This window comes from Chenopodium album, chromosome 14 (assembly GCF_948465745.1).
Source record: "Chenopodium album chromosome 14, dcCheAlbu1.1, whole genome shotgun sequence".
NCBI classification, from domain to species: domain Eukaryota; kingdom Viridiplantae; phylum Streptophyta; class Magnoliopsida; order Caryophyllales; family Amaranthaceae; genus Chenopodium; species Chenopodium album.
In genome coordinates, this window is record NC_137847.1 from 16,909,558 (window position 1) to 16,934,070 (window position 24,513).

At 32.9% G+C, this 24,513-nt stretch overlaps 3 protein-coding genes across 3 annotated transcripts; 1 reads left to right on the plus strand and 2 right to left on the minus strand.

The window, feature by feature from the left end:
* The first annotated feature begins 3,623 nt into the window (after window positions 1-3,623).
* Window positions 3,624-13,419, plus strand: LOC145580105 (vacuolar-sorting receptor 4-like). The gene is made up of 12 exons (XM_081637454.1): window positions 3,624-4,218; window positions 5,174-5,866; window positions 5,950-6,038; window positions 6,165-6,234; window positions 6,336-6,419; window positions 6,528-6,604; window positions 6,698-6,779; window positions 8,910-8,992; window positions 9,062-9,125; window positions 11,831-11,959; window positions 12,049-12,158; window positions 12,815-13,419. Exons 1-12 carry the CDS (start codon window positions 3,891-3,893, stop codon window positions 12,908-12,910), a joined length of 1,905 nt encoding a protein of 634 aa, XP_081493580.1. The 5' UTR covers window positions 3,624-3,890; the 3' UTR covers window positions 12,911-13,419.
* A 1,823-nt stretch (window positions 13,420-15,242) lies between these two features.
* Window positions 15,243-18,146, minus strand: LOC145579016 (uncharacterized). Its single transcript, XM_081636301.1, has 5 exons — window positions 17,628-18,146; window positions 17,040-17,300; window positions 16,877-16,942; window positions 15,474-15,539; window positions 15,243-15,354 (listed from the first exon to the last, which is right to left on the minus strand). The coding sequence occupies exons 1-5, from the start codon at window positions 18,144-18,146 to the stop codon at window positions 15,271-15,273; spliced, it is 996 nt and encodes a 331-aa protein (XP_081492427.1). The 3' UTR covers window positions 15,243-15,270.
* Window positions 18,147-21,184: 3,038 nt separating this feature from the next.
* LOC145577851 (uncharacterized) lies at window positions 21,185-23,071 on the minus strand. Its single transcript, XM_081635282.1, has 5 exons — window positions 22,478-23,071; window positions 22,155-22,385; window positions 22,002-22,067; window positions 21,842-21,907; window positions 21,185-21,528 (listed from the first exon to the last, which is right to left on the minus strand). Exons 1-5 carry the CDS (start codon window positions 23,069-23,071, stop codon window positions 21,436-21,438), a joined length of 1,050 nt encoding a protein of 349 aa, XP_081491408.1. The 3' UTR covers window positions 21,185-21,435.
* Between the last annotated feature and the right edge of the window lie 1,442 nt (window positions 23,072-24,513).

Sequence of the window (24,513 nt, forward strand, 5' to 3'; positions counted from 1 at the left end):
TTCATTCTTTTTTTCAAAACATGCTTGTTTTCTCTATCCGACTGTTCTCTGATTTTTTTTTTTCTTCCATTAACTTTTTGCATTTAACGTGATGGAAATTGTCGATATTCCCGAAGAGATCAATACATGATTCATGAAATTCCGCTTAGAGTATCTAAAATCCTACAGCAACGACCTTGACTCGACCCGCCCAATAACCAGGTTTAGTTGACATCAACCTTAACAATTTTTCCAAATCATAAAGGTGGCTTGGTTAACTATCATACATCTTTTGAATAGAATTATTATAAATTCACTGTGATCAATATTAATTTATTTTTTGATATTGAGATGAATTTGTGGATGAAATTAGTGTTTTAATATCAATTGAATTTGTTGAAACTAATCCGATCGATTTCACTTCGTAATCCATATTATCGATTAATTGATATTTTTTTTATCGTTATCATTAACTTGATTGATTAGTTTAGTAAAAAAAAAAAAAAAAACCCAAACACCGCAAATTTGAAAATTTATTAAAAATATCTGATCAATCGCAGTGTACCATGTCTATACTTTGGCACATTTAGTAAAAAAATCTGAACAATTGCAATTTTTGAATATTTGGTAAAAAAAATCCGAACTGAACATCGAAAATTTTGAAAATTTAGTAAAAATATCTGAATAATCGCAATGTACGACGCCTATATTTTTAAACATTTGGTAAAAAAATCTAAACGATTGCAAATTTTGAACATTTAGTAAAAAAAAAAAACCAAACATCGAAAATTTTGTACATTTAATAAAAATATATGAACAATCGCAATGTACCATGCCTATACTTTTGAACATTTTGTAAAAAAATTTGAACGATTTTGAACATTTAGTTAAAAAATCCGAACATCGTTAATTTTGAACATTTAGTAAAAATATCTGAACAATCGCAATGTACCACACCTATACTTTTGAACATTTAGTAAAAAAAATCTGAACAATTGTAAAGTTTGAACATTTAGTAAAAAAATCCGAACATCGCAATTTTGAACATTTAGTAAAAATATCTGAACAATCGCAATGTACCACCCCTTGAAATCGATCGGATTAGCTTCAAATTTATCTTCTTCACTACTTGAAGAATAGTTTGTCGGGTCTCTAAAAAAATGTGAAAAATGTTCAGAAATTATACACGAATTACAAAATTTTTACTAATTTTAACAAATTATAACAACTACAAAAGAAATCAAATGACAATTTATAGCAAATTCAAAGAAATCTAAAAAAAACTAGGTTGTTGTTTAATTTACCTTTCTACACCTTTTTCTTGTTTTTCTTCCATGACGATTCGTCAATTTGCAGAGGAGAGAGATAAGTAGTTCAACAATTGAAAGAGGAAATGAAAGCAATAAATTTTTTTGTCAGCTTTTTTAGTTGAAAAAAATATGTCTGTTGGAGTGAAATTACGAAAGAAAGAAACTGGAGAAATTTCGAGTGTTTGGGCTGCGTAAAATGAGGCTTGTAGTGTATATGGGCATGTGGTCCAGCTATTTTAGATGGATCAGGGTCTACAATAGTCTTATTGTAACAGGTTTCGATTCCGGGTAATAAAATTTTGGACTTAGAACTTGCAGGGTACCTTGTTTGTATAATTTTCCTATAGGGTACACGAAACCAAAACCTATCATTTAAGCCCAAATATAAAGCCCTATATCAAAATTGTATAAAAGCCGTCACCTACCTCTTTCCCTCCTCTTTTTCATTTTTCATCTTATTCTCAAAGGTTTAATTAATGGTATTAATACAAGTATTTGTAATATTGTATAAAGTATTCTAGACAATCAGTGTTGGTTTGTTATATTTGTAGTATTGTATTAAAGTTGTAAGTTTTTGTTGTGAACATCCAAACTTTTTTTAAAAAAAATTTTGTAACAATTTATCAAGTAACTATTAAATTTACTTTGAAATACAGGGTACCATGTTCAGAAACCAGTGCAGGTTCCGATTCTGGTTCCCAATTTTTAGGAACCTGTTGAACAGGTTCTGATTCTGGTTCCTATTTTTAGGAACATGTTGAACAGGTTCTGATTCTGGTTCCAATTCTGGGTCCTGAAATTTTTACAAGGTACCCTGCTACGCTCATCCCTATACACGTACTCAGTACTCCTACTAAAGTTGAAAAATAAAATTCATAATCATGCTAATTTTTTTTCCCCTCTCTTAATCTTAAATTCTAGCAAATTTAATGGTGTGGAGGCCATGCATACTACCACCAAGAAAGAGGCCCACACCTATTATGTCTCCATGCTGGGCTATTCAGTATTCACCCAATCACAACATCACAAATTCACGCTAAAACATCAAAGAGAACGAGGAACCACCCAAATAAAAATTAAAAATAAAATTAATAAAGTAGATGAAAGAAGAATAACGTGTATAACGTGGGAAATAATTCACAAGTATAATAAAGATTAAAGATCCATTTTAAGATTGAAGGATAAATGGATAATAAAACAAATCACAACTATTGTACCCAATTCTAACAGCAGACTAAAAATACTAGTAGGACATACTAACAGTATACATTTGATTTAACTATATTAAAATAGGAAAAATAAATATTATGAATTCTATATTTTCTTGATAATTTAGTTAAATTAGTTTAATTATAATAAATCTCCATTTATTAATATCTACAAAGTTAACCCAGCTAGTGGCTCACTTCATTTCTCAATGTTTTTTTAATTTATTTATTTATTTTTTTTTTATAAAAAAACCATTGAATTATATTTTGGTTAAAATAGTTAGTTCATATTTATACTACATATAACTTTCTAATTCTTTTATAGTTTTATAGCTCCAACTTATATTATAATTTTTTTTATTTTTATGCAAAAAGAACAAGTTAAAAGAAATCGACATATGACAATACAATTTATTTATTTATTTATTTGTTTTGTTTTGTTTTGTAATGAATACTGTCAAAACAAATTGACAATGATAGACTCTAATTAAAATTGGATGAATATAATTTAGCCAAAATTTAGGTATTTACTTTTTTATTTTTTTTTACGAAGTATTACCATGTTATGAATGTGGAATTTGACCATTTTGAGTTTGTTACACATCTTAACAATTGGAGTACTTCCTATTATTCTTTCCATCTTAATTTCACTTTTGAGCTATGTCACACTTTAATCACCATACTTCCATTTTACTTGTATAATGTTTGTAATAATACAAAATATATTTCTTCTGATATATAGTAACTGAAATTATGCCTTTTTCTATATTACTTTTACCTTAGTTTCGAAATATGATTTCTATTTTTAGTTTAGTTCATACGATAAAGAAAATTACTATACATACTTTCTACTAAGTATAATTTTTCAAAAAAGACATCAACATATCCTCCGTATATCAAAATAACGTAAAACGGTATACTTATAAGTTTTTTTTTTCTTTTTTTTTTGAAGAACGGTACTCAAGTAGTATACTTATAAGTAGAGTATAAATCTTATAGTGCATAGTATTAAATTTATTTACTCCGTAAACCATTTCTGTCTAATAAAATAAAATCCCGTCTACGACATTATCCTTTATCATTTAGAGTCCAAAAAATGCAAAAAATTTCCAAATGGTAGAAAAAAATCCACAAACGACGACTTTTAGCAGGAAGAGTCTAACAAGTTTCATGGTACAGTAAAATTTAAACTCCATGGTTTCTCTTTCTCTCTCTTCCATCAACAACTTCTCTGGAAATTTCACACACCTTTCTCTCTCTACTTGACCCTTCTTCCACACTTCTCTTTCTCTCTCATCATCTATCTTTTCCACTATTATTATCATCTAATATCCTTTATTTCATAGCAAGAAATCAAACCCCAAAAACCCTGAAATTTCCCTCAATTTGTAAGATGTTTACACGGTCAAAGGAGAGAGAAAATCAGTGGAAAACCAGTTTGACTCTACTAGGGTTTCTAATCTTAACATGGGTTTCTTCAATTGAATCCAGATTTGTTGTGGAGAAGAACAGTTTGAGGGTTACGTCACCTGATGACGTCAAGGGTACTTATGATAGTGCTATTGGAAACTTTGGGATTCCTCAATATGGTGGTAGTATGGCTGGGACTGTAATTTATCCTAAGGAAAATAATAAAGGGTGTAAAGATTTCAGTGATTTCAGCATTTCTTTCAAGAAGAAGCCTGGTCAATTACCCACCTTTGTTCTTCTCGATCGTGGAGGTGATATTTTGATTCAATCTTGTGAATTAATTGTTGTTTGATTGTTGTTGTTGATTTGTTGGTTATTGGGTTTTGATCCTTGTGTTAGCTGTTGAAATTTGATTGTTGATTGAATTAGTTGAAGTGGAGTTGAATTTTGTTAGACTTAAATCACTTAATTGGTTGAACTTTCATGAGTGAGATTGTAATGGTTTTGTTGACTAATGTGTTGTTGGATGAATTTCTGAGCTACCCTTTATGCGCTGGAATTGTTTGATTGAATTTGTGGTAGAATCTGTAGTTTAAAGGAAGAGATGGGTTTTTGTGTGCTTAGTTGAGGGTTATTCATTTAAGGATGGATGTTTTGTATGCAAAAATGATTTTTATGAGATGGACTTACAACAATTTATTGTAAAGAGCTGAGATTGTTGTGGCCTTTTGTTTTATGGGTTACTGATAAATTTTATGACCTGTTTGGTAGGTGATTATGGTAGTATTGGGAATGACTATGTATGTAAATTTGTTAGGATATTCCCAAGTTAGTGCCCATGGTAATGCTAACTCGTACCAAAGTATATTTATTTATAAATTTCATTGTCTTTCATTTTACTTGAGTGAGTGACAACTGGTAATGGAGATTTATTCTGAAAAATATACATTCAAGGATGCGGTTGCATTACCATAATGTCCATAAACATTTGCATGATACGTTCCATGCAAGATTACATTTAATTCTTTCCCATTATTGTAATTTTTTCTCCTACCAAATTGACTGTTGATATCGTTTAATAAGTTACCGTAAGCTTGTTAATATCTTTTAATAAGTTACCATATGCTTTGCCTCATGTTAGACATGTTGCTATCCTCAATGCAACATTTGATCAAGGTTTTGCAAAGTCCACGTAGGGGTTCCATTTATTGTTAGTGTATTAGTGTTTTTCCTGTTCAAAATATTAATGCTATTGTTTGTGGCCAGATTGCTTTTTTGCTTTGAAGGTGTGGAATGCACAACAGGCTGGTGCTGCGGCTGTCCTTGTTGCAGACGATGTTGATGAAGCATTGATAACCATGGATACACCTGAAGAAGATAGTGTATCTGCAAAGTACATAGAGAACATTACCATTCCCTCTGCCCTTATAGAGAGAAGCTTTGGGGACACACTGAAGAAAGCTATTAAAAAGGGGGACATGGTTAATGTGAATCTTGATTGGAGAGAAGCTGTTCCTCATCCTGATGATCGAGTAGAATATGAGCTATGGACAACTAGTAATGATGAATGTGGTGTCAAATGTGAGATGTTGATGGGATTTATGAAGGAATTTAAGGGTGCTGCTCAGATACTTGAAAAGGGTGGTTATACCCAGTTCACTCCACATTATATCACATGGTATTGTCCTCAGGCTTTCACAATAAGCAAACAGTGCAAATCCCAGTGCATTAATCATGGAAGATACTGTGCACCGGATCCTGAGCAAGATTTCAGCAGAGGCTATGAGGGTAAGGATGTTGTGGTTGAGAACTTGAGGCAACTCTGTGTATTTAAAGTTGCAAATGAGACAAGAAAACCCTGGGTTTGGTGGGATTACGTCACTGATTTCCAGATTAGATGTCCCATGAAGGATAAGAAGTATAATAAGGATTGTGCTGAAGGAGTGATCAAGTCATTGGGTAAGTATTCTGGGTCAATGGATCAACTCATTTTTTTAAGGTTCTGCTGTAGATGATGGCTTAGTGTTAATCTTTATCTGCAGGAATTGATCTGAAAAAGATCGAGAAATGTATGGGAGATCCAGAAGCTGATTCTGATAATCCAGTCCTGAAAGAAGAGCAGGAGGCACAGGTGTGCACTTCGACACTTTCCTAGTTTCCTGTGTGAACTAGTGTTGTGTCACTTATGTGCCTATGTTTCAATTAACTTGTGTCAGTTTTTCAGTTATCTAATTTTGATGTGATAACTTTGGTTTAGATTGGCAAAGGAGCTAGGGGTGATGTAACCATATTGCCCACTCTTGTTGTTAACAATCATCAATACCGAGGTGAGTCTTTGTCTTTCTGCTGTTTTCAGCTTTTCACACTATAATTACTGATCTTGTCCCCCTGAAGTCTGAAGTTTGAATTCTGAACCATATGACTACAGGAAAGTTGGAGAAAGGAGCTGTATTAAAAGCTATTTGCTCTGGTTTTGAAGAAACTACTGAACCTGGTGTTTGTTTGAGTGATGGTAAGGTCCTGTGGTCATGGTGTTTTGCAGTTTGTACCTAGCAGTAGAATTTCTTTTGTTCATTGATAGTTAAATTTCCCTTAAAAAATTTTCTTCTTTGTATGCCAGAGATTGAAACAAATGAGTGTTTGGATAACAATGGTGGCTGTTGGGAAGACAAGGTCGCTAATGCTACAGCTTGCAAGGTATCAGTGGTATCTCTTTGCTTATAATCTCATTCATCCCCATCTTCTATACAATTCAGTGCTTAGCTGTTTTTCCAACCCTATTTTATATAGGATACATTCCGTGGAAGAGTATGTGAATGCCCCCTCGTAAATGGCGTGCAGTTTCAAGGGGATGGCTACAGTTTATGCAAACGTATGTCTTTGATCTTGACTTCTCCATAGGCATATATGTGTTCACTAAATTCTTATATCCACAGTAGGATTTATGTTGTGTATGCTTGGCAGCAATTGGTTTCATTAGCTCAAGCTAACATCCTGAGAGAGTAGACAATGGATGTCTTCCTTATAATATCTGCATTCACTGAATTATATATCTGGTAGTTTGACTTTCATTTTCATTATTCCAAGCTTTTGAATTGTCAAATCATAACATAGTGGAATGATTGTTAAGTCTTGACCTTGAAGAATCTGTCAGGCTAACAAGTAGCCTTATATAATCCATGGCTCGCACGATCTGTCTGTATTATTTGAAAATTTTATGCCATATAAATTTTGCTTTAATGCTATCTAGGTTATTTTTTGGTCATGTGGTAAGTGGTAACTGCATATTTTTGGTGTTATCATTCTTTCCCATGCCTTATATTTATATATTAGGCTAACCAAGATGATTTTGATGCAAATGGTAATGGCTGGTGCAGACCCAAACTAATTGTCCATAGAAATTGCTGCTATTTGTCCCACTGTTGGATGCATTTTACATATTCTCTTAAATTTTAAAATCAGGACACTAGAGTTCTGATTTAAAAAAAGGACCCCCCCCCCCCCACCCCTCAGAATTGGCCATTTGGGTATGACTTATGATGTGCATTAAGTGTTGTCTATATTCTATAGTTTTGTTAAAATATTTTCCCCTTTCCCATGAAAAGAATAAATCAAATATACAACATCTAAACACAGTTTTTTTTCCAAAAAAAAATAAAATAAAATTATGGAAGATATGTAAATGTAATAAATCTGTTCTGTTATCCCCCTTGTAAGTCTCTTGTAAGTGCCTGCTGGTTTTTCCTTAGCATTGCGTCAAATTACATGTTTAGCTTTATTATAAAATTATTCATGGACAGAGCTGAGTTGCTTCACACATGTGAGTGATGTGACCAATGTCTCTGGAGTGCTGCTGCACTTCTTTTCTGTATGATGTCATCAGTTGGGCACATAAGCAAGCAATGAAATAATTTAGAAAAGAAGCTCGTGAAGTAGTGAATTATTAGCTCATAATGGACAAGTGGTTATCATAGTAAGCCATACTTCAATTGACATTCTTTACTAGCAGGAACTCAAACCTAGAAAGGCCTGATCTATGTAAATAAGCGGTCAAAAGAAAATTTGATCTAATCAGTAGCCCACTAAGAATTTCACTTTCTAGTTATTGCTCACAAGGAGTCTGGATGACTACTTGTCACTTCTACCAAATTAAGAGCTGAATTTGTTTGGTAAAGATGAATATATTATTCGTTTATATGTTTATGATCATGTAGATATTACTGCCCTATCATGTTGTTCTGCTGATGTGAACAATGAAATTTAAACTGATTATCTAACATGATTCTTATCCATTATTTGAACTTCTCTGTGTTGTGCTCTTCGCCTCCCCTGCGCGCGTGACCCGCGTCTCTTCATTATCTTGAATCCAAGGGTTTTCTCTTTTTCTAATGAAGAAAAAAAATGAATCAAAGAGTCAGACCATGTGAGGTTTATTAATTATTACTATGAAATCTTTAGGCATGTAATACAATTTTAAATCAATTGACCTGTTATTGGCATAGGAGGTTGGTGCACCAATACGAAGTAGTAGTTAACTTTCACCCACAATTTTTTTTTTTTTTTTTTTTTTTTTTTTTTTTTTTTTTTTTTTTTTTTTTTTTTTTTTTTCTCCCCAACACAGTTGGAGTCAAGTGATAACCTGAAAATTCATGAGTTTCTTAAGCAGCCTGTGACATTTCATTAGAAGATAAATTTTATATGTTAGCTTAAGAGCTTGATACCTTTGAGTTTAGCCTTTTTGTATATGGGTGACAAGATTTTGTTTATAATATATATTTAATTACAAAAAAGAAGAGTACTTGTTTTGAGTGCTTTTTTATTTTTTATTGGGTCACTTTCAGATGCCATTTATATCTTTTCTATGATCTAGTTTTGATCTCTTTGCATTTAGGGATTGATTTGTACATGTAGATCTTGTAAGAGAAGTGGTAGAATGTCACAAGGAGTGCATCTGGCGGCTTGTTTTGATGTCATTAAGCTAACAGTGTTTATTTTCTGTCAGCCAATGGACCTGGTAAATGCAAGATAAACCATGGAGGCTGCTGGCATGAATCTCGTCATGGGCAGACATTTACTGCTTGTGTGGTAAGTCAGTTATGGCAAATAATTATGGCAAATAACTTCAGAATCTTTTTCTGACTTTTATGCTGGCAGGATCATGAGGATACCTGCAAATGTCCTCCAGGGTTCAAGGGTGATGGTGTGAATAGCTGTGAAGGTAAATTGTCTCTTCTCTTTTTATGCTTGAAATACATACGAATTATAATGTATGAAATTATATGGTGATTAATCTTCATATAGTCACTGTGGGTAGTTAATCTACCTTGTTTTAGTTGTTAATAGTGTATTTATTGTTTGATTGTATTATGCACTTCTGCTGTGTATGTTATATACAGATTGCCATTGAACTTTTTAAGAAAGTAGAGTGGCTGCATTTCCTTGATATACTACAAAGAAGAGGAAATGAGGAAGTAGGTACCATAGAAACTGGACCTTGTTTGGTTCAACAAGTCTAATTCCTTGAGTGAATAGCACTTTTGCAATAAACCCCACTCATGGATTTTAAATATATTTCTGTATTACATTTCAAAAAAACTGGGAACAAAAGTGGAAGATTTGGGATCTATGGGATTTTAACAAAAGCCATGGGAGGTCAAGGGTTAAGAATGATATGAAGAATTTGGGTTTATAATTAGTATACAGCAATTGATTGAAGGGGATGGAGGAAGGTCTTTGTTGACGAATACCTAAATGCAGCCTTAACCCATCATATTGGGATTAAGGCTTTGGTGATGTTTAGGTTGTATATGCAAATGTAACTGTTTTTGATTTTACGGAACTAAAAGCACTTATATCATAGATGATCTTGAAAAGTACTGTATAACTTAATTTTTCTTTTGTAGCTAAGCAAGTTTTGTTGATATACGGGAACTTATTTGGGTAGGTACTTGAAGTTAAGTTACCAACCAATCTATGTTTCTCCAGTTCAATGGAATTGAATATTTCCTGTAGTCACTTATACCCAACCAATCGAGTAGACGAGTACATGATTGATAGGTGAAAGATTAAGAATAGATGTAGTAATCTAAAGTCCAAATGTTTTCTTTCCCGTTCTACCCTTCTTCCATACCCCACATGTTAGACCCTCTTAAATCCACATACTCAAAACTATATATTATTTCTAATCCAAAAGGCAACAAATTGATCATTGATCTGCTTTTTCATTTGATCTCCTTTTTCCCTTGGTCCCTGTTTCTACCTGAATTGAAAGGTCTTTATAGAACAATGGGAGTATAAAAAAGCTAAGTGCTTCTCTGCAAAGAAAGGATTTTTTGTAAATAATTTTCTGCTAGTAAGAAACCTAAACTTTCTAAATGCTCGTTCATTAGCTCCATTAAGATGTATCAAATTCCTTTGGTGTGTAAAATAGAACATCATTAGTAAATGGTGGCAACTTTTTAATAATATAATTTGTTAGCAAATTTTCTGGATAAATTGAATAATAATTTGTTCATATATTTTCTCCTTGTTTTAAATTGTGGTAATTTCCATATACTGAATCTGTGGGTTATCTTGCTGGTGATGTCTACTTTATCTTATCTAAAATTCAAGAACAGTACACATGACCAATTGGGCGGTGGGGTGTGTGTGTGTGTGTGTGTGTGTGGGGGGGGGGGGGGGGGGGGGGGGGGGGTTGGTGGGGTGGTGGTATGTATTTAAGTATGTAGAGGTTGGTGGGGTGGTGGTATGTATTTAAGTATGTAGAGGGATAATCTGCATGGCCTAAGGGAACAAAAACACAAGCTTAATTAGTCGTAAATTATACCAATTGGTTGTTGGTGTAGTGGTGATTGAAGCTGCACTTGGTAGGGAGGATCGCGTGTTCAATCCCCCACAACAATTATTGGGAGGGGACTGGAACCTAACCATCCAAAACAGAGCCCCGAATTCGGATTAGCCCAACGGGTGAACCGGATGGAACACCCGTAAAAAAGATTAATCGTAAAATTATGAGAAGGCCTTGTTTATAATATTAATACTACGATTTTGTAGCAGGAGATACCTTGTTCTTTTTCAATTTCTGATCTTCAAAATTCTATCTCTTGTAAATAAACCAAGCTAACTAGGACTGTAAACAACAATATGTTTATGTTGGGAACTAACAATCATATAGGTGGTATTTCATTGTGAACATTATGGGGAACTAAAATTACCTCTGGAGCACAATTGAGTACATTGAATTGTTATTTTTTTACCAGCAATTTTCCCTTTTTTTTTTTTTTTTTATTTTTTTTTTTTTTTTTTTTGTTGAACAATTGGCCAGAGTAAATGCTAAAGATGAAGGCAATGTCTTTTTTTTTTTTTTTTTTTCTTCTTCTTTATACTTCCTCCGTTCTTTTATTATCGCATCATATAGCTTGGGCACAATATTTTTGCTAGTGGAAAAAAAGAAGAGAGAGAATGGTAGAAGTACAACATTAACCATGTTATGTAAGCATAAACTAGATAATCAAGTATTAAAAGTAAGGTTATATTAGGTATTTGCAGTGTGAACAGAGACATTTTGTTTCCTTAAATGGATCTGGTGCAATATTTGTGAAACTTCCTTAAAAGGTAAGTGGTGCAATAATTAAAAAACAGAGGAAGTATGTCTTTTCCTGACCCCTTGGCAGATAGTCTACAAATCACGTTGCCTGTGCTTATTCTACATTAACCAAGATTATATATTTGTTTTTTCATTGCTGATGAACTGTATTAGCTTTTAATTGATAATATTGATTATGCAAGTTTGACAATGTCTGCTATTTCTATCTGTTTGACTTTATGGTCATCTGTCATGAAAATTCTCGACTGTTCTAGCTTGCTTACGTTGTCCTTTAAATAATTCGATGTCCTTTTAATGGTGCATTGTTCTTTTTCCAGACATCGACGAATGCAAAGAGAAACTAGCTTGCCAGTGCTCGGATTGTAGCTGTAAGAATACATGGGGTAGCTATGACTGCTCATGCAGTGGGGATCTGTTGTACATGAAGGACCATGATACCTGCATAAGTGAGCTGTTAACCTTGCTGCTTGGTTTGTTTCAATAATTTGCTATAACAATGGCTCACCTTTATATTTTGTCATTCTGTGTCATATAGGCAAATCGGCTGCACAGGCAAAATCAACCTGGGCTGCTGTATGGCTTAGTTTAATAGGTCTGGGTATGATTGCTTCTGGGGGCTATCTCTTTTACAAGTACAGGATCAGGGTAAGTTCTACTGCTTAACTAAGTCACTTTTTGGTTGTTTTTTTTTTTTTTTTTTTTCATTTAAATGTGATGAGTTGTTGATATTTGTTTCTAAATCCCAAAAATTTTGTAAGCAGTCTACTATGGATCATTTAGTAAAAGATTGTGTCATATCCTTAATTATTATGGCTTATGAGAGGTTTAGATAATGTGTCTGTTATTTTCAGGCTAAGAGGTTAAAATAAGCTAAGAGCTTGTTTGACATTGTTTTTGGTTTTCAGTTTCCAGTTTTTTTGAAAATCAAAAACCAAAAACAGGAAATAAGAAAAAGGTGTTTCCACTTTTCTGTTGTCAATTTTCAAAATTATCATGATTTTAAAAGTTTGACTAATTTTTTGTTCATTATATGACATATCATATGCTTTTAAAAAACAAAAAACCAAAAACCAGAAAACCACATTGATGCCAAACGAACCCTAAGTTACTTGGTTGACAAATTTACATTAAGTTACTTGGCCAACTTTTTCTGTTTCCCTTGCAATTTAGGAAATTCAAATTTTCTAGAAATTATCTTTGATGGACTTTACAGTGCTCGTAATCATATATTAGTCATTATGCCAGCCTTTTATGTCACTCTCTATTAGACAAACCTAACGTTTATTTATTGCTACTTGCAGCAATACATGGATTCAGAAATTAGGGCTATTATGGCTCAGTACATGCCGCTGGACAGCCAGACAGAAATTGTGAATCATTCTGATGACCGCGCATGAAAAAAACAAGTGCTCTAGATCGGAGGGGGATCTGGGCTTGTTTATTTGCCCTTCCCTATTATCCTGTGGATTTGAGTGTACAACACCTCTTTGTAAATTATGCTGGAGAATAAGATTACCATAGGATTTTTTCGCATATATTTATTTGGACCGTGACATGTAGTGTTGTAGAGGGCAGCGTTGCCGAGTGGAATTGACAAGATTGCCAAAAGGATTGTGCTGACTACCGGTTTCTCTGTTCAATTAGAAATTCTGTATCTACTTAAAACTTTTTTGTTTTCATTGGGTTTTCTTGCATTTTATTAGGGTAAGGGTAATGTCCTATTGGGTCGGAACCTCACACGAGTTGACTTGGCTTGGGTAATTATCACAGTGGTGGCAAGGATAAGGGAATCCTCACCCTAAAAAGTCCTCTTAGTGGAAATAGAAATCAAAATTTTATGGTTGAGATGCAAATTTCCTATTATATCAAGCCTTAAATACTTTTTCTAGTTTTGTTGGATTGACAATTATTGTGGTAACTTTGATTTACGCGTTTGAAATGTTTTTCCCACAAAACTCTACAATGTTATGCCGTCATAAGACCCTCTCTTATTGCAATGAGTTCAGTAGAGGCAGCACCTAAAGTCTTTAGCTTCATAGAGTATCTGATTTGCTACTCCCTTTATTGAGCGAATTATGTCTCATGCTTGTGCGTCATCCATACATATCCACGAGCCATTTGTGATAAGCTTATGCCTTGTTTCATCCATTCATCCTCTTTGGTTTTGTGGGGTGGCCCGGGTGGGCGGACTGTAATCTAGGATTGTATGCCCATTATTAGAGGAAGCAGCATTCAAATCATCTTGAGACGTTTTTTTTCGAAGTACATTGAAGTCATACATTAATAGAAAATAGCTCTGTTTCTTATTGACCGAAAAGACTGCATAAGACTTAGCAAAACAAGGACCTTGATGCATCATATACAATGCTTGTGTAAATTTAAGCCATACATTAGTCATTCGTATGCGATATATAATGTATTGAAGCAAGTCTTGTGTTATATACATGGTATCAGTAATCATGAGTTACATTAATCGGCTGTCAAAATAATATTAAAAAAATAAAAAGAGTTATGAGTACAATAGTATACCTTAACCTTAAGAGTTGTCATATGAATTTCGCACGAAATTAAGGTGGATAATACAGTTATGTTATTTCAATAATAATAATAATGTACAGAGTACTAAGTATTTGTAACGTGAAAGAAATAAACTACTTCGTATGTGTTTAGTGCAAAAAGAATCAATAATGCTACGTAGTGTTACAAAATATATTCCCTCCTTCCCAACTCCCTTCTCTGGACGTGAGTTAAAATAAGAGTAATAGTATAACTAACTCACGACCTACTAAATTATACTCCTAATAATCCGTCAACCCCATTAATTATATATCATGTGCTGAGATGGACTCTTCTAACTCTATTTTTGCTCATAGCTTCTTCTACTCTCTTCTCTCTCCTTAACTTCTACTTGTTGATTATTCTTGATTTCTTCTTCCATAATTATTACAGCAGTACTGTTGCCAAATGTCAAACCATGGAAAATGAAATATTAACCCTTTAATTATCCCCTCAGTAAATAACTAAATATAGCCACATAAATATTACCCTCTTAATTACTTCATGGAATCCAAACATGCCCTTAGAGAAGGAACAATATTAGTCTTTAGAAAATGATTTTCTATTAGATGTTTTCCATCAAACAACGAAACCTTAGATTGTACTGTGTTCATCTTCGTGCGATGGGAAGTTTAGTTTCAATAAATTGTTAGTCAATTATTGCACGATTTTTTCATTCAAACAATGAGGGCCTAATGGCTTCTTTCCATCCAATTATTGTCCACCAAATACCTTAAATAGTTTTAAAGTTAATAATTGTCAATAGTTTCATCTTTCATGTATATGATTAAATGACAATGTCAAAAAACTTATTTCTATTCAATAATTTTTTTTATTCGAATTTCTATTTAATAATTAATTGTGCACCACAAAGCGAAAGAAGTTTTGATGTCAATAATTTGTTGATGGCTTCATGTATATTTACTTTAGCATACATGACAAAATCTAATAATTTGTCATTGACCCAAATATAATGTAGTCAATAAATTTTTATATTCTTTTTTTCTTTTTATAGTATAGAGTAACAAAAAATCGATAGAACAAAGGATTACAAGAATGAATGAAACAATTTATGAGATTTGTTTTGTATAAGAGTATAAAGGTTTACTAATTACGTGTGAGATTGTATACTTCGTATATCATGTCCAAAATTTGCAAGGGGAACATTTTGTGGCGATTTAAATTAAATCATCTAAGAAGGTTATTTAAACTGGAAATCGAGCCCGATGTTCATTCCATTGTAAGCAATTGGTGCATACATCCAATGCTCATCTGAGCTTAGTAGCTGCAAAAATCATGCGAATTATGGTTAATATTTAATCTAAATCATATAATTGCAAAAATAATGAATTTTTAATTAAAGATGCGATAATAACTTTATTTAATGTACATAATTTTTTTTACCTTGATTTGAAGTTGCAAAAACTTGACATACTGCACAGCTTCCTCAAGCATGGTGCTGATATCAACCTGCATATCATGTAAACAATTAGTTGACTTTATCCTTAACCGTATTGAATTTTTCAATAAAATATAGTTTAACGAATATGCTACTATGTCGCATGATAAATTAGTCAAATACTCTTATTTTATTGCAAATATATTATGGCAAGAAATTAATTGAAAAATGATATTATGAACTTTTTTTTTCTTTAATAAAACCTAAAGTTGAACAATAATGTACGTTGGTTTAAATGTAATTGTCACATTTTCGGTTATGATATTGACATGCCTTGTCACTCGGTATAAAAGTAGTACTTCCTCTATTTTAACGTTGGTTTGACTTGTCCATCTTTCTTAACGTATTTCATTTGATCATGTATGATCTTTGATATTTCTAAAACACTTGTTAAAATGAATTTAACAAGACTGTTTTCCTTTATTTATATGTATACACACACAAATGCAATTACAAGCATGATACGTAAGTAAAATTTTAAAGACATCCATAAATATTGTCTTGTAAAATGGATGGATGGTTTTAGAATGGCCACAATACTTTTGTAGCTACTGTAATTTTTGAATGTGCACCATCAATATTTAAGATTAAATCTAAGCCATTTGTTTAGTTGACTAGATAAAATTAAAAAAAAAAAAAAAAAATCACAACAAATATTAGTTTTAAATTTTCTTCCTCCTTAAGATTAAATCTAAGCTATTTGTTTAGTTGACTAGATAAAATTAAAAAAAATAAATAAAATCACAACAAATATTAGTTTTAAATTTTCTTCCTCCTTAATGCTTTCTTCCTCCTATTAATCTGTTTGATTTTCATTGATGTCCTTCAATTCTTGATAGTTCTTAATATTCTATTTTTCTTAAGATTTCAATATAATTGGAAACCAATTTTGCTGATTAAATTATGGTTTGCGTGAAGGATATAAAAATATTAGATTGATAAATAATTGTTAATTTGGAGGGATGATGAGGGAAGATTGGAAGACGTTTACATACTTGATCCTATCTAAGTATCTAAGTTAATTTTTTCTCCATACATATTTAATGGAGATTTAGGTTGTAGGTTGAAGGTAGGATACTTAGAAGTTGAAACTGCATCAATGTATGGCAGCGACAAAGCAGTTTTTTTTTTTTGGCATATAGTTTTTGAAATTTTTAATTATAATTTTATTTCAAAGTCAAATATAAGAATAGACAAGATTAATCTTTAACATTTTAACGGTTGACATAAAAACAGTTACAATGGCTACATTTTTTATGTGGCCATTGAAAAGTCATCCCTCGTAAAATTCGTCACCCTATATATATATTAAGACAATTAAACACATTGTTCAATCTTGTGTTTTTACCTTAGTTCCATTGGGCACGAGACTTTGCAAGATTTTCAATCTCTCATTAATTCTTTCTCTCCTTTTCTGTTTCATAAAAAAAATCAATTTAGTTCATGTACATTGCCAAAAAAAGATAATTTTAAGTACAAATTGTGGTAAAAATTTATAGATAGGTGATTACCCTTGCATATAGACTTTGAGGATCAGTAGCAGACCCTCTGCTGGCTCTTGTTTTACCATTGGAATTAAGAACAGTAGTCGTCGTCGTCGTTGTTGTCGTTGTAGTTCCCTTAGAGCTGCAATCATCCTCTAAACTACCGCTGCTTGAGCTCTGTCTATTCACTGCTATTCCATCGTTTTCCTTCTCATCATCATCGCCGCCTAAAGCTGATAGACTCTGGCTTCTTTTCACCCTTACACTCCTCTTTCCCTTTTGAACACCCTGCATTTTTCAATAATGCGATCAATCACCCAAAATATTGTAACTTACTCCCTCCGTTACTAAATGATAGGCCAAATTTGATTTGCGACTTTTTGTAAGGAATTGACTTTAAATTACAATTACTGTTACAATATCATGTTATAAAATTTAATGTACACCATAGGTAAAGTGGTCTATTATTTTGAGACGAACCAAAATAGAAATGTGACATTATGTGAGACAGGGGTCGAATTATTTTGAGATGAACTAAAATAGAGACATGACATTTTATTTTGAGACGTAATAATCTGAAAGTAACCAAAAGAAAATGTAAAAAATTTAGCTTACCTCTAAAACTCTGCCTCTTTTCTTAGAATTGTAAGAGGAATCACAAATTTTATCCTCAGCAGCAGGATCCAACTGAGACTGATCTTCATCAACGTCTGCATTATTGATCGCCCCATTGTCATGATCTTCCATATGACATTGGAGGAAATCAATAGGCAGGGAGGATGCATTACTAGCCGCGGCTGCTAATTGTTGTTGATGATGATGATTATTATTATCACCAAAATAATTGTGATAATGAACCTCATGATCATGACTGCTCCTATTATAACTACTCTCTTGCGAATAACGGTACATATTTTGAGAGTTAGAGGTGGAATCAGAAGAATAATAAGATGAACCACCTTCTGCATTGTTATTATTATTATTGTTAGTATTATTAGCAATAATGTGGTAATGATGATGATGGCTGTAATTGAGATTTACGTCGTTAGGATTAGGAAACAATTGAGCCATAAAATCGGCCTCTTCGTTGACACACACAGCAGCATTGAAGTTGCTCCATTCTCCTCCCTCCATACTGTCTCGAGTTATTAGTAGGATCGAAGTATTGCAGGAGGAGAAGGAGAATGCTGCTGTGTTTTTTATTATATAGTTAGAATTTTGTAAAGTTTATTTAAGTTTCGAGTTTTATTTTTTTTTCGAAGCTTATAAGCTGTAGTTAATAATGTGGATGAGGATGGATGAGATGATCATGTTTTAGTTTATATATTATGTCAATAACAGAACCAAAGGAGTAGAGAATAAAATTGACCTTACCATAAACTGTTTTCTGTTTAACTAAATGATTAGCTGTTGAGAAGATTAACAAATATTAATGTCATTATCCATGTACATCAGCAGCACGAGTCTACTACGATGGGACCCATTACAGCTAATAGCAGGAACTTAAGTATTCCGGTTGGTGGTTATAAAATAATAATAAATACGTTAGTTCAGAATTAGTTGTCACATTGTCTTGACCTTTTGTAATTACAGAGAACAAAACTTTTACAATAAAAGTCCTTTATAATAGTCGTGTTATTTCTATTTTTTCCCTTAAAGGGATGTCAATCCCTGACGTGGATCGGCCTGAAGTTAATGAGAGAAACTAGAACTTCATCTGAACCAAGCCCAGATAAGACGAAATCACCTGAGTTTGACCCATTTATCATATTTTGTCATGATACTGATTATTACAACATTTGCGATAGCTTTTTTTAGCATGACCCAAAATCTAACCCAAACCCGACCTATCGGCCTATCCCCCATCCTAAAAGGTGACAATATGGGCGTAAAATGGGAAATGAGTTAGTATATGTGACTATTAGTTTCAGAGAAGTCAAATAATGTACCGGGGCTAGAAAAACATTAGAATGAACAAGGATGGAGAAATGGTTACAAATACAATCCAATGATTGAATAGAGAATGTAGTACGAGTTATATAATTGGTAGTACCAGACAATTAATTGCTTTTTTAGAATAATAAAAAGAAAAGGAATAAATTTTTTGGATGGGGGGTTAGAGAAAGAATCCCACCTCTTAGCAACTTGCAAGGACGTGCCATGAGTTCTCTATGTTTTTATGAAAAATAAAATAGACTAAGATTAAGATCTTTCAAGCTACAAATGAGACCTTATTATAAAATTAAATATATATAATATAATTTAGAGAATATACTTTGATACATACAAATATCTGCTTACGCCATTTTTTGATTAGCAATGTCTTCTTCAATGTTCTGTAATTTTGTTAATAATTATATTATTTTGGATTAGTGCTTGTTGATTGATGACTTGTTTACACAATATCCCCTGATCAACAACTGCATCTGTTAGCTAATGATCGTATTTCGTATACTATCTCCCTAGACAGTTATAGGGATTTTTCGATAGGAACAAGATCGTATGTGACTTGGCAACCAGATTATGTACTTGTACTAGTTCATGCACCGTATTAAAAATTCACCAAAGAACTTTTGTCTCAGCTCGATCTATTATTTTTCTTTGTGATCAGTTTGTCTTGGAATAATTTGTGATTTAATTTGATGAAGGTGATCAGTTTGTCTTGGAATAAAAAAAAACTTGCTACATTGTTCAAGATGATCTGTTACATTACTTATTTAGGCAAGACTAGTCGCGAAAGGTGTTTTTTTTTTAACAGACCAACCATAATGAAGGCTCTAACCTTCTTTATATACGGAGTAATACACATGATGTAGTTTAGTAAAACTGTTTGCATTATTACATATTTACCAATTAGGTTTATTATACTTGATCCTCTGGTGACTTTAAATTGATTGTATTAATTGCTTGAAAGACATTTTGTATAAGCATCAGCTAGTTGAATAATGTGAATCGATACATACTTATGATCAACATGCTTATTGAAAAACTGATATTCAATCTTGATGTACCTGCTTCTATTGTACATGTTGAACATGATTAACAATACGATAGGTAGGAGAAACACTGTCACGAAGTAGTTTGATTGAACGTCTGATAACCTGACCAAGACCAGCAAGAAGAGATCTTTTTCATAATGTACTTATGACTGTCAAAATAGAAATTTCTGAATAGTTATAGACCAACACGAGAAAGAAAATTGTACAGCTAGCGCTACATATTAAGGATTGTGTTAGGAGCAAATAGGGCTGCCATGTGCTGCTGTGCACTTGTGCTTATTATTTTACAAACACAGCCATGGTAGCAGTCCTGTCCAGAGCAGGGCTGCAGGGCAGAAGGCGGAGATCTTCACCACTGGCAGGCATCCATGTCAACTGCAACGGCATTTTAGGTTGGAATTGATATAAGAAACCAATAATAATGAAGGTTCCACACCTCTGGTATATGTTATCTGACACAGGTGTGGTGCATTTGAGGCAAAGACAATGGTAAACCTGCCCACTGCGGACACTTGTGTCCGTTGACACAGTCATGGTGGGTGGAGTTTGCAAGTTGAGAATACAATTATTGCACTCACACGACCACCTGTGTCAGCCATCAAAGTTGGGGTGAAATGAGTTCCTCCCCTAACGGCTCAACTTAGCAGCTGGCCGTGATGGCTCCAATTTGCTGATTTTTGCTATAAATTCTTTTCGAAATGTATTTTACAGCTACCATTTCAATGACAGCTACAGAACTACTGAGCATCGATTTTAGGAACTTAAAAGAGTTCTTTATACTGTAAATTTTATTTTTCTTTTGTAATTAGCTTCTCTGTTTATGCAATGAGCTATACTTAGGATGAAAAGTGCACCTATAGATACCAGAAAATCGAGCTTCTTTAATCCAAACCGAAACAGCTTGGAATTGACATTTGAATCAGAAATTTAGTCCATTGTCATATTTCTCGACTAGTTAAACTTTGCTACAGATTCCAAGCTATATAAAAAGGCTTTGCTACTGTATAGTTTTAGAAACATTGTCAATATTCTATATATCACCCCAAAGTAACTCTATAGTCATTGTCTTTGAGAGCAAAGTTTTAATTGTCCAATCATATTAATTTACACATTACATGATCACCCACACCAAGCAACGAAGAGTCCATCAGTAGAACAAGAATAAAACCAATGTGATCAAAACAAGTCATTAAGAAACAATGTATTTCGAACAAGGTCCATTATGAAAAAATCAACGGACACAAATTGGTAATCCATGTCAGTCCAGATCAAATGTAAACTGTCACCTGAACTTTCTTACAGGTTTCAGCAAAAAATGTTTGCCTTTGTCACTTGGTTTACTGATAAGATAACAAGGGCTTAGTTATTATTAGTGTTGGTATCATGAGTTATGAAGTTACAAGAGCCGTATATTTTTAGATACATCATAGCAGCGCGCTGATCTTTGAATCAAGACCAAAGTCCACTCCGTTGTATGCAAGAGGCGCATACATCCACATCTCGTCAGAACTCAATAGCTGCAAGAAATCAAAAAGAGAAAGAAATTAGTACCTATTAATATAATATTACATTATTGCATTATGATCATTTTATGTTTTTCAATATTGTATGGGACTCGTTTATAAACTACTCTTTAAAATATTTGTGACTGGCGTATCTTTGCATAAACATTCAAAATAAGGTTTGCCATATATTTGACTTCATTATATATGTTTTAAATGATATGTAGAATATTATTGTCTTGGATGAAGTCATTTTTTGAAATGAACCATGACGCGTTTTTCTGGTCTTAAAATTCAAACAGTAAGGATGTCATCATATCCCTTTTACCTTGATTTGAAGCTGCAAAAATTTGACATAATGGACAGCTTCTTCAAGCATTGTGCTTATGTCAACCTGTCAACCAAAATCTGATCCTTAGATTTTCACTTCTTGATAAAGACTTAGAATATAGTAAAAATAAGATATGCTAAAATCGAAGTGTTCTCACCTTCGTTCCATTAGGAACAAGGCTCTGCAAGATTCTTAATCGTTCATTAATCCTCTCTCTTCTTTTCTGCAATATAATGAAAATAAGTTAAATCAATAATTAACCAATAAGGCGATATGCGTTGTTACTAATATGTAAAATGTTAACACTTACCCTTGCGTAGAGACTTTGAGGATCAGTTGCAGCTCCCCTGCTGGCTCTTGTTTTACCATTCATTTTGACAGCTGCTGCAGTCTCTTTTGAACCCAACTCCTGAGACCCGTTGCATTCCTCAAGCTCTTCTGAACTAGTACTCGAGTTCTGCTTAGTAAAGTCAGGAGCATTATCTTCGTCATCAGAACCACTTTTCTGATTCCTCTTTGTCCTGACACTCCTCTTTCCTTTCTGAACATACATTGCAATACCATGATCAGACATTGTAATGTAATATAATAAAAATTTTAAAAAGGCTCAGAATGAAAGTTTAACAATCTTACCTCTGAAATTCGAGATCTTTTCTTTCCACTCTCAAATAGGCCACTGCTTCTATCCTCAGAAGCTGGCTCGACTTCTGACATCTCATATTCTTGTTTCAGCTGCAATTGCTTATTTTCCGAAAACTCTGGCTTATCTTCAAAGCTGCCACCACAGCTGATTTCCAAATTCAAGCTGTCACTTCTTTCCATCGGGTTACCTGGAAAGCGCTGGATAAAGTTTTTCGCAGCAGATGGACGTAAATCAACAGGAAAGTGGCAGCTATTATCATTAGCTGCAAAAATCTGATGAGTTTCGCTCAAACAAAAGTTTTCATGATAAGGGTAGACAACAGTACTACTGCTGCTGCCACCACTATAGTTACTCCCTTGGGACAAACAATACGAATTGAAATTCTTATCATCGGAACTAAAAAATGAACTGCTGTCAAGCCTGTCATCCTCTGTCATACCGGAGTAGCAAGAGGATGACAGTGCCAAGCTACACGATTCTAGTTCTTGCTCAAGCGAACAATTAGGAAACAACTGAGCCATAAAATCGGCCTCATCATTAACAGAAATTCCGTTAAAAGATCCCCATTCTGCCTCCATCATCATCGTTTTAATGTTTTTTTATACGTATTTGATCTTAAGTGTGTTAGAAGTGTGTTAGAGAAGCTAGATTTTGTTCGAGCTTGAATGAAACAAAGATATCAAAGGACATATTTATACTCGAAAGCCAATGTAGCAACTTGCAGATTGACTTCGTTAATACTAAAACGACACTTTTGTTGTGTAGTTAAGCTCTAAATGATTAATGGGGCCATTGCAGGCTAATGTAGATTAAATTAAGGATTAATAGAAGTAAAGAAACCCTTTTGATGGCTTAGAGGCCTTAAGCATACATTATAAAATATAAATATAAATGAAACACGTATGATTACGAAGTCTAAACGATTGCAATCAACGAAAAGGGACCTTTATTTCATAATGCAAGTATGATTTGGTGTGAGGCGAAATTGGAATGTAGAATGTTATCCTACGAATTGCAACGACGTGGAATTATATTTTATTGCAAACGAATGAACTCGATTAATTATTTCATTATACAAGTACATTTTGACAATTGACAAGCTTTTTAGTTGTTAATGATGATAAATTCAGCTAAGGACCAGGACATCAGAGGAACCTTCATAAAACACATTGAACAAGCCAAAATATTCTTAGAGTAAATAAAATCACTACTTTAAATAAGAGGAAAGTCCATTATTCTACCAGTAATCCATAATACTTAGAAACTTCTAACTGTCAAAATCTATTAGCTGGAAGACAGGTAATTTATTAACTACCATTTTGTTGATTTTATAGAATTTTTTTTACTTTAACTCTAATAACCCCATGTCCATTTTCGAATGTCCATATCTTATGTTCATATGGTGCGATTACTTTAAATCTGTATCCAGTTTCATGCAACCGATGATATCATGTAAAATATTGTTGAGAATATTATTGAATGTAATGTTTAGTAATGCATTAATATAATGCACATAATATCATTTTGACAGAATGAAAGATGCAGTATTGGTGGCATGGCATATAAGACAATGTTCAGATAATCTAAAAACTAAACTATGATTGGGCCAGTTTGCTTTTTCTGATTGGATATAGAAATTAAAAAAGCTGACTAATAATATCAGTAATGATTGTTAAAGATGGTAGAAATGATTAAGAATAATAATCATTCAGATTTTGGTTTAATAAGACAAGAGAAGCCAATGATGGTTAACTGACACTGATTACTGCAAACGAGTTAAAAAAAAAAAAAAAAAAAAAAAAAAAAAAAAAAAAAAAATTTGTCAAACTAATTTAATTTGTTTTTGCAGTAATGTCATAAAATGTTACTCGTATTATTATTGACTTGTACTATTTTATGTGGAACAATGTTTCAACAATTAAATAGAAATGAACTAAAGAAACCTCATCCTTATTCTTTATAACAGTAATATTGATTTAAAGATTTTATTAGCTATCAATAATTCCTTAATTTATTGACTAATACA

Bases quoted from the DNA above. Each gene is read 5' to 3' on its own strand.
- LOC145580105 (XM_081637454.1), top strand. From the start codon at position 3,891: ATGTTTACACGGTCAAAGGAGAGAGAAAATCAGTGGAAAACCAGTTTG. The intron at 6,039-6,164 runs GTGTGCACTTCG...ACTTTGGTTTAG, and splicing joins AAGAAGAGCAGGAGGCACAG to ATTGGCAAAGGAGCTAGGGG. The intron at 6,420-6,527 runs GTAAGGTCCTGT...TTTGTATGCCAG, and splicing joins TGGTGTTTGTTTGAGTGATG to AGATTGAAACAAATGAGTGT.
- LOC145579016 (XM_081636301.1), bottom strand. From the start codon at position 18,146: ATGGAGGGAGGAGAATGGAGCAACTTCAATGCTGCTGTGTGTGTCAAC. The intron at 17,301-17,627 runs GTAAGCTAAATT...TGAAAAATGCAG, and splicing joins AAAGAGGCAGAGTTTTAGAG to GGTGTTCAAAAGGGAAAGAG. The intron at 16,943-17,039 runs GTAATCACCTAT...TTTATGAAACAG, and splicing joins CTCAAAGTCTATATGCAAGG to AAAAGGAGAGAAAGAATTAA.
- LOC145577851 (XM_081635282.1), bottom strand. From the start codon at position 23,071: ATGATGATGGAGGCAGAATGGGGATCTTTTAACGGAATTTCTGTTAAT. The intron at 22,386-22,477 runs GTAAGATTGTTA...ATGTATGTTCAG, and splicing joins AAAGATCTCGAATTTCAGAG to AAAGGAAAGAGGAGTGTCAG. The intron at 21,908-22,001 runs GTGAGAACACTT...TTTGGTTGACAG, and splicing joins TTGTTCCTAATGGAACGAAG to GTTGACATAAGCACAATGCT.